The sequence below is a fragment of the Aotus nancymaae genome, unplaced genomic scaffold (genome assembly GCF_030222135.1).
Source record: "Aotus nancymaae isolate 86718 unplaced genomic scaffold, 86718_ANA_hifiasm-v0.15.2.pri h1tg000033l, whole genome shotgun sequence".
Classification (NCBI taxonomy): domain Eukaryota; kingdom Metazoa; phylum Chordata; class Mammalia; order Primates; family Aotidae; genus Aotus; species Aotus nancymaae.
Genome location: NW_026988447.1, coordinates 55716453 through 55736997, shown reverse-complemented (window position 1 = coordinate 55736997; position 20545 = coordinate 55716453). Strand labels below are relative to the sequence as shown.

Here is a 20545-nt window from a genome sequence, read left to right as displayed (position 1 = left end):
TCAGAAATCCAAGGGAATGTGATGTCATGAAAATTAAGAAAGAGAATGTTTGGCCAGGTGCAGTGTCTCACATCTGTAGCACTTTAGGAGGCCGAGACAGGCAGATCACCTGAGGTCAGGAGTTCGAGACCAGCCTGCCCAACATGGCAAAACCCCATCTCTACTAAAAATACAAAAATTAGCCTGGTATGGTGGCGCACACCTGTAATCCCAGCCACTTTGGAGGCTGAGGCAGGAGACTCATTTGAATGTGGGAGGTGGAGGTTGCAGTGAGCCAAGATCGTGCCACTGCACTCCAGCCTGGGAGACAGAGTGAGACTCCATCTCAAAAGACCACAAAAAAAAGTTTCAAGGAGAGAGAGGGATCAAAAGTGGTGATTGCTTCTAGATCAAATGAAAAAGTTTCATTTGATCTAAAGACCAGTAGGCCACTAGCCTTCTGAGAGTAATGTTAGTAAAATGATGGGACAGAAGTCAGATTGCAATGGGTAAGGAATGTGTGAAAGATGAAGAAATAGAGGTAATAAATGTCACCAACCCATTCAAGTCGTTTAGCTACAGAAGGAAAAGGAAGTGGGCATAGAGAAAAGGCAGTCAGAAGGCAGGAAGAGCTTGAGCAGGCTTACCTGCTGATGAGGAAGATGCAGTTGAGAAAGATATTCAGTAATGTAAAGTCACTCAGAAGGGGATATGATCCTGAGTTGAGGGGAAATGTGTCAGCCTTATGGGGACACAGGAAGACTTCTTCCATTGTAACCATAAGGGAGCAGGGAAAAATGGCCGGTTTGATGGCTAAAGTTTGAAAGAGACTAGTCACTCAACACATACTAGGTGTTCAGTAAAATTAGCTGAATTAGCCGGGTGCGGTGGCTCATGCCTTTAATCCTAGCACTTTGGGAGGCCGAGGCGAGCAGATCACCTGACGTCGGGAATTCGAGACCAGCCTGACCAACACGGAGAAACCCCCTCTCTACTAAAAGTACAAAATTAGCCGGCCATGGTGGTGCATGTCTGTAATCCCAACTACTTGGGAGGCTGAGGCAGGAGAATTGCTTGAACCTGGGAGGTGGAGGTTGCAGTGAGCCGAGATCTCACCACTGCACTATAGCCTGGGCAACAAGAGCAAAACTCCATCTCAAAAAAAAAAAAAAAAAAAGCTGAATTAATTGACAACTAAATGACTTTATATAGGTATCTACCTAGAGAAAAATAAGTCATTATATGAAAAAGATACTTGCACATGCATGTTTATCACAGCACAATTTGCAGTTGCAAAAATATGGAACCAGCCCAAATGCCCATCAGTCAACAAGTGAATAAAGAAAATGTGTGTGTGCGTACACACACACACGCACACACACACACACTCACACACACTCTCTCTCTCTCTCTGTGGAATACTACTCAGCCATAAAAAGGAATGAAATAATGGCATTTGCAGCAACCTGAATGGAATTGTAGACTAATATTCTAAGTGAAGTAACTCAGGAATGGAAAACCAAACATTATATGTTCTCATAAGTGGGAGCTAAGCTATGAATACACAAAGGCATAAGAATAATACAGTGGACTTCAGAGATTCAGGGGAAAAGGGTGGGAGGTGAGTGAAGGAGTATATACTATACATTGGGTACAATGCTGCTTGGTTAATGAGTGCACCAAAATTTCAGAAATCACCACTGAAGAACTAATTCATGTAACCAGATACCACCTGTTCCCAAAAACCCATTGACATTAACATAAGTAAATGTTTAAAATGTTTAAAATGACTGTTTGATTCCAGACCACTACAATAAAGCAAGTATTGCAATAAAATGAGTCACAACATTTTTTTTGGTTTCCTAGTGTATATTGAGGTTACGTTTACAGGTGGGGCCCAGTGGCTCACACCTGTAATCCCAGCACTTTGGGAGGCCAAGGCAAGAGGATCGCTTGAGCCCACCTGGGCAACATGGTGAAACCTCGTGTCTACAAAAAATACAAATATTAGCTGGACATGGTGGCACATGCCTGTAGTCCCAATTACTAGGGAGGCTGAGGTAGGAGGATCGCTTGAGCCCAGGAGGTTGAGGCTGTAGTGAATGGAGAGCATGCCACTGCATTCTAGCCTGGGCAACAGAGCAAAACTTTGTCTCAAAAAAGTTACATTTATGGCCAAGCATGGTGGCTCACGCCTGTAATCCCAGCACTTTGAGAGGCTGAGGCGGGTGGATCACGAGGTCAGGAGTTCAAGACCAGACTGGCTAACATGATGAAACCCCATCTTGACTAAAAAATACAAAAATTAGCTGGGCATGGTGGCTCGTGCCTGTAATCCCAGCTACTTGGGAAGTTGAGGTGGGAGAATTGCTTGAACTGGACCCTGGAGGCGGAGGTTGCAGTGAGTCAAGATCGTACCACTGCGCTCCAGCCTGGGCTACAGAGCAAAACTCCATCTCAAAAAAAAAAAAAAAGTTACATTTGCTAGTCTAAAAAAAGTACACATACATTAAGATACTTTATTGCTAAAAATGCTAACAATCATCTGAGCCTTCATCAAGTCATAATCTTTTTGCTACTAGAAGGTGTTGCCTCAGTGCTAATGGCTGATGACTGATCAGGATGGCGGTTGCTGAAGGTTGGAGTGGCTGTGGCAATTCCTTAAAATAAGAGAACCATGAAGTTTGCTGCATCAATCAACTATTCCTTTCATGATGGATTCTCTGTAGCATGTGATACTGGTTGATAACATTTTACCCATAGAAGAACTTCTTTCAAAATTGGAGTCAGTCTCTCCAAACCCTGCCACTGCTTTATCAACTAAATTCATTCTAAATCCTTTATTATTATGTCGGTGAAATTTGCAGCATTGTCACCAAGAGTAGATTCCATCTCGGGAAATCACTTTCGTTGCTCATCCCTATGAAGCAACCCCTCATCTTCTGGATAACTTGCTCCAACTTCTGCATCAGCACTTGCTGCTTCACCTTGCACTTTTATGTAATAGAGATGGCCTCTGTCCTTAAACCTCATACACCTACCTCTACTAGCTTTCAACTTTTTTTCTGCAGTTCTGTCTCCCCTCTCTCAGACTTTACAAATTGAAGAGAGTTAGGGCCTTGGTCTGGCTTAGGCTTTGGATTAAGGGAATGCTGTGGCTGGTTTGATATCCAGACCACTAAGAATTTCTCCACATCAGCAATAAGGCTGTTTCACTTTCTCATCATTCGTGTGTTCATTGGAGTACCACATTTAATTTTCTTCAAGAATTTCTCCTTTGTATTTACTACCTGGTTAACTGGTACAAGAGGTCTAGTTTTCAGCCTATCTCAGTTTTTGACATGCCTTCCTCACTAAGCTTAATTATTTCTAGATTTTGATTTAAAGTAAGAGATATGCCACTCTTCCTTTCCCTTGAACACCTAAGGACCATTGTAGGCTTATGAGTTGGCTTAATTTCAATATTGTTGTTCTCAGGGAATAAGGAGGCCCCAGAAGAGGGAGGTGGGAAGGGGGAGGTTGGCAGAGCAGTTAGAACACATACAATGTTAATTAAGTTCCCCATTCTATAGGGGCATGTTCCCTGGTGCTCCAAAACAATTACAGTAGTAACATCAAAGATCACAGATCATCATAACAGGAATAATAGTAATGAAAAAGTTTCAAATACTGTGAGGATTACTAAGATGTGACATAGAAACAAAGTGAGCACATGCTATAAGAAAAAACGGTGCTTATAGACTCGCTTATAGGCGGGGTTGCCACAGCCCTTCAGTTTGTACAAAAGGCAATATTTGTGAAGTGTGATGAAGCACAATAAAATGAGGTATGCCTGTATTTTCAGGCATTATATACTACCATTTCGTCTATCAGTTATCTGTGTATCCAAATCTCCTGTGAAGGAATCTTCTGCATTCCGTATTCACTACAACAGAGTGCATAGTGACTTAGAATTCTGTACTTTAGAAATTCAGATGTGTTATCTTCATGTAGTTCCCATTCGTTTCCCAGTTTGGAATTACTACCTTTGTCATGCAAAAATATTCAAGTACTTCAGCTTTATATAAAAGTTGTGACTATAAATATATGTATTCATTTAAATAGTGTGTGTATGTATACCAAATTATATGATCTAGATGCATATCTAAGGAAATATTATCTTTGGTTCAGGAAAATAGATAATTGTCTTGATTTCACAAAATATTCTGACTGCATTTTTGGAGTTGTTTATAGATCTTGAAACGTATTATTTTGAAGATCTTTAATGGTGATAAGAATTTATCTTTTCAAGGGGAATTTGATAATTTTGAACAAGCAAATATTGAGAACCGAGTCTGTTGCTTTTTCTTACCCGGTTTTCAGCTTGTGTCTTAAATCTTTTTAAAGTAAATTACATGATCTAATGATATTTGTGGAATACGACTGAGTGAGCCCTGAAACAGCAAGAATAATGGAGTTCTTGCTCATGGATATGGAAAGGGCAAATTGTAGCACCATATTATTTTCGAAAGCTTCATACTGAGATTAGTGTCAGATGTGGTGCTTTTGTAGCAGGGTAATTAAAGTTGTCCTTAAAAGACTTATATTTAGAAGTACATTGCTTTTATTTATTTTTCTGTATCAGTGTATTAGCTGTTGCTTTTCAACTAAAATCTAAACTGCTACCCTCTGATTTATAGTCATTATGCAAATTATGCTAATCCCTGCTGTTGTCCATTATGTATCAGTATTTTTTCTTCACCCCAGGTTAGAAATTGTTTTCCTTTTGAAATCAGGCTGCTGCATCTTTTTTATTTTCTGCTTGAGCTCAACTTCTTTTTAGGCTATACTTTCTACTTCTTGATGCTTGACATTTTTCTAATGCTTCTAGAATAGGAGGTTGGATCACAAAAAGCTGCTATTTCTACCTTAAAGAGATGAAGACTGACTTTTTTTTAACTGAATGTTCTTTTTGTCACACTCCCTGACATACTGATTTTTGGTTAAATGGTATGTGGTAGAGTTATTGATATACAGTACTCTCAGCTAGATTTTAATGTAGAAAACAACTTAACATTTTGTAACATCCAAGAGAAACAGTATTATTCAAATTTGAATAGGTCAGATTTGTTGGTTTTTTTTTTATTTTATTTTTGAGATGGAGTCTCACTCTGTCTCCCAGGCTGGAGTACAATGGCTACAATGGCACAATCCTGACTCACTGCAACCTCTGCCTCCCGGATTCAAGGGATTCTCCTGCCTCAGGCTCCTGAGTAGCTGGGATCACAGGCATGCACCACCACACCCAGCTAATTTTTGTATTTTTAGTAGAGGCGGGGTTTCACCATGTTGGCCAGGCTGGTCTCCAACTCCTGACCTCAAGTGATCCACCCGCCTCAGTTTCCCAAAGTGCTGGGATTACAGGCATGAGCCACCACACCTGGCCTTATTTTACTTTTTAATTTTTATTTATTTTTTTGAGACGGAGTTTCACTCTTGTCGCCCAGGCTAGAGTTCAATGGTGCAATCTCGGCTCACTGCAACCTCCACCTCCCACAAGCAATTTTCCTGCCTCAGACACCTGAGTAGCTGGGATTACAGGCATACACCACCATGTCCAGCTAATTTTGTATTTTTAGTAGAGATGGGGTTTCACCATGTTGGCCAGGCTGGTCTTGAACTCCTGACCTCAGGTGATCCGCCCACCTTGGCCTCCCAGAGTGCTGAGATTACAAGCATGAACCACCGTGCCTGGCCCAGATTTATTTTATGAGTAACTGATGCTTGTTTTTAAGCCATTCAATCTGTGGTACATTGTTATGGCAGCCCTAGCAAACAAATACAAACACTAAAGCTGTAAAACATGTTGGTAAATAAACTATTCACCGTAAGACTTGCTTAGGGAAAATGTTAAACAAGATTTGGGGGAGCCTCTCTGAACCTATTCTGGTTCGGAGGCTGCCCGATTAAAAAAAATTAGGTATATTATATTCAGTGGATTCTTAGAATATGTGAAGGTCTTTGTCATGTTTTGTAGAGGGACAAAGATAAAAAATCGAGGCTTTGTTAGAAAAGTTACAGTTAAATATGTGTGTATGTTAGTATAGTTTAGTCAATAGAGTATGTGTATACTTTCTAAAGTGGTAGAAAATAAATAGGATAAACTTTTTCCGGGAAAGTAGTAAAAGGAGCAAAAAACTATAAAACAGAAAACTAAATAAAAACATGAAGGAAATAAATGTAATAAAAGTCATTGTGGTCTGTTCATCTGCAGTCCAATGCTCTTGTGCTTGGAGGAGGCAAGGCTATGCATCCAAGGCCAGCCTGGGCAGCATTAAAACCTCTCATCCATTTAAAAAAAATCACTGTGGAAAACTTGGAAAATAGAGAAGACAGAAAACAAGCAGCCACAATCCCACTAACTCCTGACTTTTTATGCCAATCTTTCTATAGATGGATATGCTCACATTGTCATAGTCAACTAAGAGCTGATTACTAACATTTTCTAAACATTTACCCATCTCGTTAAAAACTTTTCATAAGCAAAAAAGTTTAAATAACTGTATCACATCTTGTCCTATGGATATAACAGAATTTACTGATTACCTGTTTTTGGGCATTTCCATCTTATATACTATTTCCAATTTCATTTTTCCTCATTAGAAAGGAATACATTCTCATTTTAGAAAATGTGTAAATCACAGGCATGCAAAAAGGAGAAAATAAATCAATAATGGTGTCATCTAACAGTCAACATTGATGTATACTTTGCAGTTTATTTTCTATGCATTGTATGCAGTTTTTCACCATTACACCCAAATTGCTTCTAAACATCTTTGTACATAAATCTTTGTTTGCATTTTTATTTCTTTAGGATAAATTGTGGAATGATGGGATCATAACGTATGAATAGCTTTAGGATCCTGATGATATATTATCAAACTTTTTCATGTTGTTTTTCTCAACATAATCCCAGGTTAGTAGTAGTCTGAACCCAAACAAGCAAATCTTTATAAGGTTTGGAATCAAACAATAACACACACTTCAGCATTCCTGGAGCAAAAAGCCTCCCTCTTGATACTCAACTCCCACACATGTCTAATAGATGTCTTCACTGCGATAGTTTCCAGGCACCTCAAACTCAGCATATTTTGAACTGAGCTCTTTCTTATTCCTCTGTAAACGTGATTCTCTCCTTTATTCTTTTTCTTGATAAACTGGCTCCATTACTAATCATTAGAACTAGGAGGCTAAGAGTTATCCTAAGTTAATATTCCTTAAAATCAACTGGTAGAGGTTGTACCAGTATTTACAACTGAAGTGTATTAATAGTTAGGAGCCCCCACCCTCTTAAATGTGCCACTGAACCACCACCTTATGGTAAAAGGGATGTAGAACTGCACCTAGCCCATGTTATTGTTTGTCCACACCTGTTGGGACAGTTTAAGGAAGGGGTGCTGGGCAGATAGCAATAGTAGCTGTTAAAACCAGCTTCCACACTATTGAAAACCATGTAAAAGAAGGCTTCCAGGCATAATTGATCTGAACTAGAGGAAAAAGTACTAGACATTTCTATTACAAACAGATCGTAAGAAACTGCATTCACACAATGATGTTGAAAAGTTTATTAATTATAAATAATGTATTTTTAAGCCAATATATAAATATTTCAGTATTGTTTTCTAACAGACCACAGTAGGACAGAAAAATTAGTCTAACATCCTTTCTCTGGGTTGTAGTCCTTCATTATCTGCTTTCAAAAACAATGTCCTGTTGAAAGGAATGAAGGGAAGGAGAGAGAGAAGGAGGAAAATGTATTTATACAAGAAGATAATTTCAGAGGTCTTGCTGAGATCAGTTCCGAAGGGATGACTGACTTTTAAATGCCTAGTTCTCAGAGGGATGTAAATGTGGCCTGGCTGAGAGATTTCAATATGTGGACGTTATTGTTGGCTACTAGCCAAATGTATATTACTTCTGTTTCTGTTCTGTATTAGCAAATGCCATACATATTCTGTTTGTGTTCTGTTTCAATCATATTGTGGATTAACTGCTCTTCTTGGACTGTCCAGACCAGAAGGAAAAATTTATTTTCACAGTGATGATTCATGTAGTACTTGAGAGAGACTGAAATATTAACTGCTTAATCTGTGCTACAAAATGTAATTCTTGTTAGGGAGATATATAGATCTAGAGGCAAGTAAGAGTTCATCAACAGAGAGCTCCTGAGCTCTCGATTTTTTTTTTTTTTTTTTTTTTTTTGTACAGAGAAGGAAAAAAAATCATTAAAGCTTGGAGCTCAGTGTGAGGTTCTACAAAAGATCATGATGCACCACAGGATGTAAAACTAATGAACCCAAAGACAAGCTTCAAAGCCAAACAACGATTTAACTGAGGAGTTTACAAAGCAGCCTAACCCCAAAAGCACCATTTTTCTTGCTACACAGAAGAATTTCTTATTTCTGTAGAGTACAGAAGTACTTTACATTAAGTGGCCCAGAAAACAGCATTTAAAATGATAGAGTTTTTATTCATTTTATGCATATATTTTACCAACTTTCTTGTTCAGTATTTCTCATGCATTCTTATTACCTCTTTCTGTTAACATTTTGTTCACTACAGCTTAGAGTAGTGCCTTCAGTGAGTGCCTAGAGTAGTAAACCCTCAGTCTGTGTTGTTATAAATCCAAAAACATCTGCCCTTTTAACTGTTGAGTTTAATCTGTTTACGTTGGTTGTGATTTCAGACAAATGTGGATATCTGTCTACCACCTTATTCTGTGCATTCTGTTCATCCTGATTTTTCTTTGCTAATTTTCTTTCTCCTTTCTTGTCTTCTCATAATTTGACTAAAATTTTTTATACCCTTTTATCTCTGTTGGTTTGGAAGCAGACGTTATTTTCTGTTCATTTAGTTTTATACCCTATGGTGTGTAAGTTTTCTTACATCTTGTTTTCTTATGTGTTTGATTTCCTTTTTCCTGCAAAATGCTTTCAGTAAACATGTTTTAGTCCCTCAGTCTTAGTTTTGTTGAAAGTGGTATCTTATCTGGCTGTTGAGGTTGATTGTTATTTCCCCTCAGAACTTGGAAGATACTTGTTTGCCTCTGCCCTCTATTAATTCACCTTCTATAAATTTAATTGTTTTCCTTTGTAGGCAACCTCTTTTTTTTTCAGGCGTTCTAAGAATTTTTTGTTCCTGGGTTCTGCAGTTTCATCACATTGTGTCAGGGACAGAGTTAATTTCATTTTTCCTGCTTATGACTCATTTATTAATTTTACACACACACACACACTTTTTTTCCTTTGGAGTTGGAGTCTTGCTCTGTCACCCAGGCTGGAGTGTAATGGCACGATCTTGGCTTACTGCAACCTCTGCCTCCTGGGTTTAAGCGATTCTCCTGTCTCAGCCTCCCAAGTAGCTGGGATTACAGGCGCCTGCCACCGTGCCTGGCTAATTTTTGTATTTTTAGTAGTGATGGAGTTTCACCATGTTGGTCAGGCTGGTCTCGAACTCCTGACCTTGTGATCTGCCTGCCTCGGCCTTCCAAAGTGCTGGGATTATAGGCGTGAGCCACCGTGCCCAGCTGTATTTATTATTTTTTAAAATAAAAATAGAAATAGGGTTTCACCCCATTGCCCAGGCTAGTCTTAAAGCCCTGGGCTCAAGTAATCCTCCTGCCTCAGCCTCCCAAAGTGTTGGGATTACATACATGAGCCACTGCATCCAGCTAGGACTCATTATACTTCTTAAATCTAAGGATTCATCCTGAGAATCCTTAGATTTGAGAAGAGGGGCCTGATGTGGGGAATATGAATCCAGATGTGGTATGGAGGGGCAGCCCGGCTAACTGGATGACATGAAAACGCAACACACTTGGTTCTTACCATTTGTTTGTTCAAAACTATCAAATTCCCCTTGATAGGGAATGGTAGGCTTTCCGAGATGGGTTATGAGGTGAGGTGTAAACTAAAAGGAAGGACCTAAGTTTTGGTGAGTCATTCTTGAAATTCAGATCTGCATATGTGGTGAGTTTGTGTAAGATTTTCAGAATTTTAATAATAACCCTCTAAAAAGGGTTGTTGTAGGATATGGTGGTTTCTTTTTTAAGCTTTACTAACATGTCTGAGGATTGTCAATGTTCTTGGAGTGTCTAAATAAAATCTTATACAGGAGTTTCTTTGCTTTAAAATTTTTTTTGTTTTCAATTTCCCAAGTAACCACAGTTTCCTACTGGCATGCAAAAAAGGTCTATTTAATATTTGACTCCTTCTTATTAATCACTTATCTCTGGATATGGTAATTTTTGTGTTTTTCTAAGCCTATTATTTTTTGAATTATTAATTTTTTTACTTCTGCCTACTGGTCTCTCAGAATTGCGTGATTTTGAAACAGTCTCAAACATATAGAAAAGTTGTGACTGCAGTAGGAAGAATATTTTGTTTCTGAACTATTGGAGTATACATTGCTGACCTGATGCCAGTTCCCCTGAAATATAAGAACATTCTCCATTTTAACAACAACCATCAAAATCAGAAAATTACTGTTAATATATTACCACCATGTAATTTTTAGACCTCATTAAAATCTTGCCAATTTTCCCAGTAATGTTCCTTGCTGACAAAAGTTCAGAATCACAGTTTAATTAGCTGTCATGTCTCTTCCATTCTGGATCAGTACAACGTTCTTTGACATTCATGATTTGACTCTTTCAAAGATTACAATTATTTTGTAGAATGCCTTTTTGGGTTTGTCTGATATTTCCTTGTGATTTGCTTCAGATTATATAGCATTTTCGTCAGGAGTATCACAAAAGTATACCATATATTCTTATTGCATGATTTCAACTCACCCCATTACTGATAGTATTAATTTTGATCATATAAGATGATATCTGCCAGGCTTCTTCCCTTCGAAGTTATTTTTTCTTTGGGATTAATGCTTTTGTGTGGAGGCATTTTAAAACTCTAAATATCTCATTACTTATTAAACTTTATTCACCTAATTATATCAGAATACACTCATGGGTTTTTTTTTTTTAAATCTCCTTCAATGGATTATAATTTGTTACTATCATTATTTAATGCTAAAAATTGTTCCAGATTTAACCATCAGGACCCCCTTCAACCTGCCTTCTGGGTTCTTTTAATAAGTCTCCCATCATTCATTGAACACTTCCTTGCTTTACAGTACAGCTAGATGCTCTAGGTTCATTTTGTCCTTTCCATGCTCAGCCCTAGAATTAGCCATTTCTCCAAAGAGCCTTGGTTCCTCTTAGGTAAGCATATATTTGGTGCCAAGATCTGGATGCTGGATGTTAATTATTAGGGGTATCACTGCTCATAGGCTCTCTCAGAAAGACAGAATATACGTACACATATTTATGTACATATATGTAAATATAAAAACAAATGTGTAAAATTTAAAATTTATACATACACATACTTGAAACATTTGCATCTTTTAAAAGTTTTAAATTGATTTTTATTTATGTTTCTTTATATTTTTACATATTAAAAACCATGATTTCATACCAGTACTTTCAGCTCCAGTGTAACACTACAGGGTTTATTCTAGTCCTTTTCCATAATTATAGTTCTATTCTTGGACAGCATAAATCTGGCTTCCATTATTCTTGATATATTTTCTTTTTTGGTCAGTCTTCTGTATGTGACAGTCTCTCAAGCTCCACCAGCACTCCTTCCCCTGCAGAGATGACTTTCTTACCCCGGTTGGGCTCTAGCACTTTCGTTTGAGACTATTTTCCATGCAGAGGCCCTCTTCATCCCATTTGGGCTATGACACCCACACTAATTTCTCCTCCACTCGTTTGGACACCCTCCTTGCCACGCTTCTGTAGGCCAGAAGTTAAAGTTCAAGGTGTTGGCTCAGTTGGTTTCTCTCTACTTGGCTTGCACGTGGCTGTCTTCTCCCTGTGTTCTTATGCGGTCTTTCTTCTGGGTGTACATGTCTGTCCAAATCACCTCTTCTTGTAAAGACACCAGCTATATTGGATTAGGGGCTACACTAATGATCTCATTTTAACTTAATAACCTCTTTAAAGTACAGTCACATTCTGAGGTACTAGGGGTTAAGACTTCAATATATGAATTTGCAGGGGCTAGGACACAGTTCAGCTCATAATAGTGTTGTATTCAGCTTCCACTTGGGTTTAGTTCTCCTTCCTGAAGAAGTTCTTTTGTAGAAATCTGTGAAAAGAAGACATGATCTTGGATATACCTAAAAAACTCATTTCTTTCAGCTTTGCTGTAATCTGTTTTGTCCTGCTGTAACAAGAACCATAGACTGGGTAATTAATAATGAACAGAAATGTATTTAGTTCACAGTTCTGGAGGCTGGAAAGTCAGAGATTGAGAGATCACATCTGGTCAGGTTCTTCTTGCTGCATTATCCCATGGCAGAAGGTGGAAGGGCAAGAGAGAGAAAAAGAAAGATCAGTCAAACCCACAGCCTCAGGCCTTTTTATAATTGGCATCAATCCATTGATGAGGGTGGAGCCCTCATGACCTAAACACCTCCCATTAGACCACATCTCCCAACATGGTTGCATTGGACATTAGGTTTCCAACACATGAACTTTGGGGGGCACATTCAAATCATAGCAAGCCTGAAGTAATTTTCCTGAGTATAATATTCTAGGTTGATAATTGTTTTCATAGCATCTTGAAAACATTCCTGTGTTCATGTAACATGTATTTATGAGGTCCTATTATGTGTCAGGCGCTATTCTAGGTGCTGAGGATGCAGCAGTGAACCAGACCAAGTCCCTGCCTGCTCCTGGGGAGTATGCACTCTAGTGGGAGAAAATGAAATGGCATTTGTACAAGTTTTATGAACATTAGCTTTTATTTCTCTAGGGTAAAAAGCTAGGGTGGGATTGCTGGGTTACATAGACGTGTGAACTGCCAAATGTTTTCCAGAATAATTGTACCATTTTACATTCTTGCCAGCGATGTATGAGAATTAATTGCTTTTTGTTTTCTTAGAGTTTCTATGTCTATCTGTGTGGCACCTATGAGAGTTATTGTCCAATTCATTTTCTTTTCTATTGACTTTATTCATACTAGAATTTGTCTAGGCTATTAAGCGGGCCCTGTTTTTGTTTGTTTGTTTGTTTGTTTTTGTTGTTGTTGTTTTTTTTGAGATGGAGTTTGACTTTTGTTGCCCAGGCTAGAGTGCGGTGGTACAATCTTGGCTTACTGCAACCTCTGCCTCCTGGGTTCAAGCAGTTCTCTTGTGTCAGCCACCTGAGTAACTGGGATTACAGGCATGCATCACTATATCCAGCTAATTTTGTATTTTTAGTAGAGACAGGGTTTCACCATGTTGGTGAGGCTGGTCTTGAACTCTTGATATCAGGTGATCCATCTGCCTCGGCCTCCCAAAGTACTGGGATTACAGACATGAGCCATCGTGCCCAGCCTAAGCTGGCCTTTTTACATGTACGTAGACTTTTTCATTTCTAGGAATTCTAATTAGTTATTCATAGTCACTCATTTTTGTTTCTACTAACTTTAGTATCATAATTTCTTGTTCATTTTCTGGAAGCCAGTTACCCCTTTTATCTTTTGAATACCCCAAATATAATTTATGTTAACATCAGTTTTGCATGACTCTCTTATTTTTCTCTTAAGTAAATTATTCTTCAAAATAAATTTGTTGATTTTTTTTTTCTTAGCATTTAATTCCTCATGTATTAGGATTTTGGATTATAGATTCTAAGTAGGAATTTATCCTTCTTTCTGCACTTGCCCTTTTCTGTCTAGTTAAATTTCATATTGCCCCCAACTGGATTCCTGTGGCCTAAGCCAGCTCTTACATTACCAGCATAAGGTCACTGTTCTGGACGTTATGGTGATACTTAAGATATCATAGATCGGCCAGCCACGGTGGCTCACACCTGTAATCCCAGCACTTTGGGAGGCCAAGCAGATGGATCATTTGAGGTCAGGAGTTCAAAACTAGCCTGGCCAACATGGTAAAACCCCATCTCTATTAAAAATACAAAAATTAGCTGGGTGTGGTGGTGGGCACCTGTAATCACAGCTACTCAGGAGGCTGAGACAGGAGAATTGCTTGAGCCCGGGAGGCGGAGGTTGCCGTGAGCAGAGACTGTGCCATTGCATTCCGGTCTGGGTGACAGAGTAAGACTCTGTCTCAGAAAAAAAAAAAAGATGTCATAGATCAAGTTCTTAAATCACTAGAAGGCTTAGCTTGATCTAGACATGGGCCACTTTTAGTGTCTCCTACCAACAGAATGTCGAACTTTTAGTTACTTCTTGTTTTAGACTACTATAAGATAATTTTCAGAAATAGGTAAATTCACAACGCTCATATGGGTTACTATGATCTGTTTCTACCCATAGAAAACTTCTGCCAGCACATGTGTGGGTATTTTCCTCATACCAACAACCAGTTCTCCAACTTTTAAAACACCATCTCGGTGTCCTACAATTTAAATCAATACTGACACTATCTACTTGGAGTTAACATCAGATCCCACAAGTTAACAGCTTAGTCCCACAAGACTGCGCCACTTAAGATGCCAATTATGAGTCCTGGACCTCTAATATTTCTCACAGGAGACTATAAATCAGGGGTTCCTATGACCCCCTCCTTGTTATGGTGAACCCCAAGTTTCTCTTCAAAGAATCAATATGTCAGTATGTTCAGCTCTCTTATTCTTTAATTCTGTTTTAAAGTTTAACTTCCTTGTAATTCCAGTAAACAACCTTCTCCACCAGTCTAATTAGTAGTTCACATCTGTTCCTCTGGCCCCTGGCTCCATCCTGACTCACCCCGATCACCTGCTTCAGTCACTTTCTTTGACCTAGGTCACCGCGGCTACCTGCTCTGACCCACCTGTAACCATCCTTACCACCAAAACACCCACCCTGCCACTCCAGCTCGGACCCCTGCTCTCTTTAAAATAACTAGTCAGGATTAGTCTAGCTTGTGCGTTCTAACCCTAGCCAATAGGGGAATGACACAGTAGTAGGGACGTCCCCCATCAGGCATAAGTACCCCTTTCCCCCTTGTCTGAGCGTGTGGGCACCATTGCTCCATCTGTACGCTGCACTCTTCTATAGAAGTAAACTGCCTTGCTGAGAGGATTTATCTTGTAGTGCTATTTCTTTTGCGGCATCGAAATTTTACTTATAACATCCTCAACCTCAGTTATTTACTAAAATGGCTCATAAAACTCAGGGGAACACTTTACTTATGCTTACGGGTTTATTATAAGGATATTCTAAAGGATATAGATAAACTGTTGGATTAAGAGATAAAGCAAGGTGCCAGGTACAGTGACTTACACCTATAATCCCAGCACTTTGGGAGGCCGAGGTGGGCGGATCACGAAGTCAAGAGATCGAGACCATCCTGGTCAACATGGTGAAACCCTGTCTCTACTAAAAATGCAAAAATTAGCTGGGCATGGTGGCACATGCCTGTAGTCCCAACTACTCGGGAGGCTCAGGCAGGAGAACTGCCTGAACCCAGGAGGCGGAGGTTGCGGTGAGCCGAGATCGCGCCATTGCACTCCAGCCTTGGTAACAGAGCGAAACTCTGTCTCAAAAAAAAAGAGATAAAGCAAGGTACAGTTTGTGTGAGCATAAGTTTTCACTGTTTGGAGGTCCTGAGCCCAGAAGCTTCTGTCTCATGAAGTTAGGTTGTGTCACCCTCCCAGCATGTGGTGACATTCACCAACCTGAAAATTCCCTGAACCTCATTGTTTAGGGACTTTCATGGAGGTTTCATCATGTGAGCATAATAGATTTGTTAACTCAATCTCCAGCCTCTCTCCCCTCCCTGGAGGCTGAGAAGTTGGGGCTGAACATTCTAGGCTTCTAATCAAGGTTTGATCTTTCTGGCATCCAGTCCCATCCTGAAGCCATCTAGCATCCCACCAAGAGTTACCTCATTAAAACCACAGAGACTCCAATCTCTGTGATTTTAATCACCCAGGAAATTCCAAGGGATACAGGAGCTCTGTGGTCAGGAACAAACGTGCTTCTGTTACTATGATTAAAGAGAAGCCCAAATCATCTTTTGCCCTGATACCAAATTCCATTTAAAGGCAGTAACACTTGACCAGGCACTAAAATTTGGAATTCAGGATGATTCTATGCAGAAATTTAGCATGGTGCCCTGAAGCCTGGAGTGGCAGCATATGTGTGTGGTGGTGTGAGGTGGGGAGAGGTCAACTAAAGCCTGGCTTCTCAGTGTGGTCCTCATACTTGAAACTTCAGTTTACCTCTGGAGTTTATTAAAAATGCAAATATAAACTGACCTTTTAGATTAAAAATCTCTGTGGGGGGGGGGTCCAGGAATCTGTGTTTTTAACAAGGCTTCCAGGTGATTCTTAAGCATGCAAAAGCTTGAGAAAGCCCTGCTGTTTTTCTCTGCCCACTCTGCCTTCCTTCAGCATCTTCTAGTTGTCGTGTGGATGCCTCTTTACAGTTACTTCTTCAGCAGTACACCTGAAATTTTATCAGTATGTTAAATGATACTTTGTGATCACTGAATTATCACCAACGGCATTTAGGAACCTGACTCATAAACTGTCTTTACCATTGTTCGGACTCTAGCATAGAATTTGGTAATGTGTAGAAAAAAGTCTGGAAGGATACACGCCAAACTACTAGCCGTGGTTACCCCTGGGGAGGGGGAGACTTGCAGGATTATAGGGAAGTAAACGGAGGGGCTTTAACTTTTGCTCCTTTTTTTTTTTTGAGGTAGGGTTTCTCTCTGTGGCCCTGGCTGGAGTGTAGTAGCTGCAGTCTTGGTTCATTGTAGCCTCCTCCTCCTGCCTCAGCCTCCCAAGTAGCTGGGACTACAGGCATGCACCTCCATGGCAGACTAACTGTTTTTTGTATTTTTTTGTGGAGACAGGGTGTCACCGTGTTACCCAGGCTAGTCTCTAAGTTCTCGGCTCAAGCAATCCACCTGCCTCAGCCTCCCAAAGTGCTGGGATTATGGGCGTGAGCCACCATGCCCGGCCTACTCCCTACCTTCCTGTATTTGACTTTTATGCATGGAAAATTATTTGTCTCATTAAATATTTTTATAGAAGTATTTTGATAGAGAATTCTGATGTGTCTTCAAGTGGATACATTTTATCTCATTTTTATGTAGTTTTGCTAAAAGTAGTAGACAGTGTTATAATATCCATTATCCACACTTGGAGAACGTCTACCTATATTTTTTATTGAGATTTGCCTCTATTTTAAGACATCATCTGCCTTTTTCTTCTCATCTTAGTAGTGAGCTACATTTTTAGAAATAAAGCTCTGGCCAGTCGTGGTTGCTTATACCTTTAATTGCAACACTTTGGGAGGATGAGGCAGGCAGATCACTTGAGGTCAAGAGTTCGAGACCAGCCTGGCCAACATTGCGAAACCCTGTCTCTACTATAAATACAAAAAATTGGCCAGGCGTGGTGGCAGGCAGCTATAATCCCAGCTACTCGGGAGACTGAGGTAGGAGAATCGCTTGAACCCGCGAGTCAGAGGTTGCAGTGAGCCAAGACTGCACCACTGTACTCCAGCCTGGACAACACTGAGACTCTGTCTCAAAAAAAAAAAAAAGAAATCTCAAGTGATCAGCCTTACTGTAAAAGGTGATGTTGTGTTGACACTTACTGCCTATGTTGTATTTAATACTAAAATACGTATTTGAATGTTTTGTTTCACTTATTTGATGAGATTCTTTTAATTTCGAGCATAATGGAGTGTCATTTGGGTCAATGTCATCTTTATTTTTTGAAACAGCACACTTTTAACTGCTGATTTATTATTTCATTTTATTTATTTATTTTGAGATAGAGTTTCACTCTTTTTGCCCAGGCTGGAGTGCAATGGCACAATCTTGGCTCACTGCAACTTCCACCTCCCAGGTTCAAAGCGATTCTCCTGCTGTAGCCTCCCAAGTAGCTGGGATTACAGGCATGAGCCACCACACCTGGCTAATTTTTTGTATTTAGTAGAAACGGGATTTCACCATGTTGATCAGGCTGGTCTCAAACTCCTGACCTCAGGTTATATACCTGCCCTGGGATTACAGGTGTAATTTATTATTTTAATAGTGTAACCTCAAATCCTGAAAAATTTTAAAATGCAATTTATAAAAGAATTATTCATTGCACAATTACTGGCAAACTTATTGTTAATAAACTACTGTAAGGTGATGCATGCAAAAATATGGATCAGGACCAAGCTCAGTGGCTCACACCTGTAATCCCCGCATATTGAGAGGCCAAGGAGGGCGGGTCACCTGAGGTCAGGAGTTTGAGACCAATGTGGCCAATGTGGTGAAACCTTGTCGCTAATAAAAATACAAAAATTAGCTAGGCGTGGTGGCGGGTGCCTGTAATCCCAGCTACTGGGGAGACTGAGGCAGGAGAATCGCTTGAACCTGGGAGGCAGAGGTTGCAGTGAGCCAAGACCGTTCCACTGCACTCCAGCATGCGCAACAGAGGCAGACTCCGTATCCAAAAAAAAAAAAAAAAAATTATAGATCAGTGTACAGCCACCATGTTGTGACTTTGGTACTAATTTCCCTGGCACAAGTCCTTTTGAGTTCCAAATGCCTATGTACCAATTCCTCAATGCCCGTTCTTTCTACTCCCATAGTATCTTTGTTCACACAGTGCACCATGATATCATTAGGTCTTCATTAAGCACCAATGCAATTGTGTAAACACAAACACCAATGAAAGCCCCCAAAACATGTTCCATGGTGAGGTGGCCATTCAAATGTTGTAGACTCAGCACTGCTGTCCAGTAGAACTTTCTATGATGATAGAAATATCCTATTCCTCTGCTTTTGCTTTTCAGTGAGATAGCCAGTAGACATAGGGAGCTTTTGAGCACTTGAAATGTGGCAAAGGTGACTGAGATTCTGAATGTTTATGTACATAATTTTTTGTGGTTGCTATTTATAGGAGTCAGGGTCTCACTATGTTGGGCAGGCTGGTCTTGAACTCCTGAGCTCAAGCAATCCTCCTGCTTTGGCCTCCCAAAGTGGTAGGATTAGAGGCGTTCCACCTGTACATAATTTAAACTAATTTAAATAGCCACATTTAACTAGTGTTTACCATAGTAGACAGCACAGAGCAGTGTGAACTCTAATGTGCATGTGACTCATCTGATGATCTTGTTAAAATGCAGATTATAATTTAGTAAGTCTGGTCTGAATCTGTGACTCTGCATTTTTAATGAGCCCCAAGTGGTTGCTGATGCTTCTGGTCTGGGGACCACATATTGAGAATCATGTATCTAGACTGTATATACTTTTTTTTTTTTTTTAATAAAGACGGGGTTTCACAATGTTGGTCAGGCTGGTCTTGCACTCCCAACCTCAGGTGATTCACCCGCCTTGGCCTCCAAAGTGCTTGGATTACAGGCGTGAGCCACCACACCTGGCCTAGACGGTATATACTTGTACCATTTGTTTTCGATTATTACCTGAAAGGAAATACTGAGCATAAAACTTCTCACAGAACTTTAGGATTTTCAGGGGGCCTCATACTCCAGTTTGAGGACCACATCCCATGTGTTACTGCTACAGCATACATAGTAGCAGGCAAGCATACAGGTGGGAAGGTTCAGTGAGCTTGCCAAGGGCCCACCCTGGGATATGTGACAAGTTGAGTTTTTCGTTGTGCTTTTCATATAGTATTAAGAAGAATCTTCTGGTAAAATAAACACACTTATTTCATCTTTCCCACTCTTTTTTTAAAAAACAAACTAATCTTTCCTTCTTGTAGGTTTTGTGTGTGAAGCTATGTGGAAATCTGAAATACTACCAGTCACACCATTATAGTACAGTGGTGCCACCTGATGGTAAGCTTTCTTATCATTTGATTCATATGTTAATTGTTTTCCTTTCTTCCAAATAAAGAGCTGAGAGTTTTGAGCAGAACAGATTGTCTTACACTATCCGCATCCTACCCCATCCTCTGATTGGGTTCACTTTCACCCTTTTGTGCTCCCGTAATATAGCTGCTGTCTTTTGTCAAATGTCCACCTCAGCAATCAGAAGAGTCAGAGATGATAAGAAATAGTTGGGTGGACACAGTCACCTGTAATCCCAGCACTTTGGGAAGCCAAGGCGGGCAAATCCCTTGAGCTTAGAAGTTTGGGACCATCCTGGCCAACAAAGCAAAACCCCATCTCTACAAAAAATACAAAAATTAGCCAGGCATGGTGGCACATGCCTATAGTCCCAGCTACCCAGGAGGCTGAGGTGGGAAGATTGCTTGAGCCCAAACAGAGGCTACAGTGAGCCATGATTGTCCCACTCTAGTCTGGGCAACAGAGCAAGACCTGGTCTCAAAAAGAAAGGGGAGTTGCGGGGACAAAAAAAAAAAAAAGAAAAATAAGTCGTTTCTGTCCTCAAGAACTTAACTGTTTACCTGGGAAGACTTTCTTTTTCTTTTTCAGTTTAATCAGGGTCTAGCTCTGTCACCCCAGCTGGAGTGCACTGGCACGATCTTGGCTCACTGCAACTTCTGCTTCCCAGGCTGAAACCATCCTCCCAGTTTAGCCTCTTAAGTAACTGCAAC

At 39.9% G+C, this 20545-nt stretch overlaps 1 protein-coding gene across 3 annotated transcripts in view; it reads left to right on the top strand.

Annotated features, from left to right (window-relative positions):
* The window catches only part of MCUB (mitochondrial calcium uniporter dominant negative subunit beta), a 128932-nt gene that overhangs the window by 70311 nt on the left and 38076 nt on the right, over window positions 1-20545 (top strand). For all 3 annotated transcript variants that reach the window (XM_012436514.2, XM_064384018.1, XM_012436516.3), the window contains exon 2: window positions 19748-19823. In XM_012436514.2, the coding sequence (XP_012291937.2) occupies window positions 19748-19823 (76 nt within the window). The remainder of the gene's footprint in view (window positions 1-19747; window positions 19824-20545) is intronic.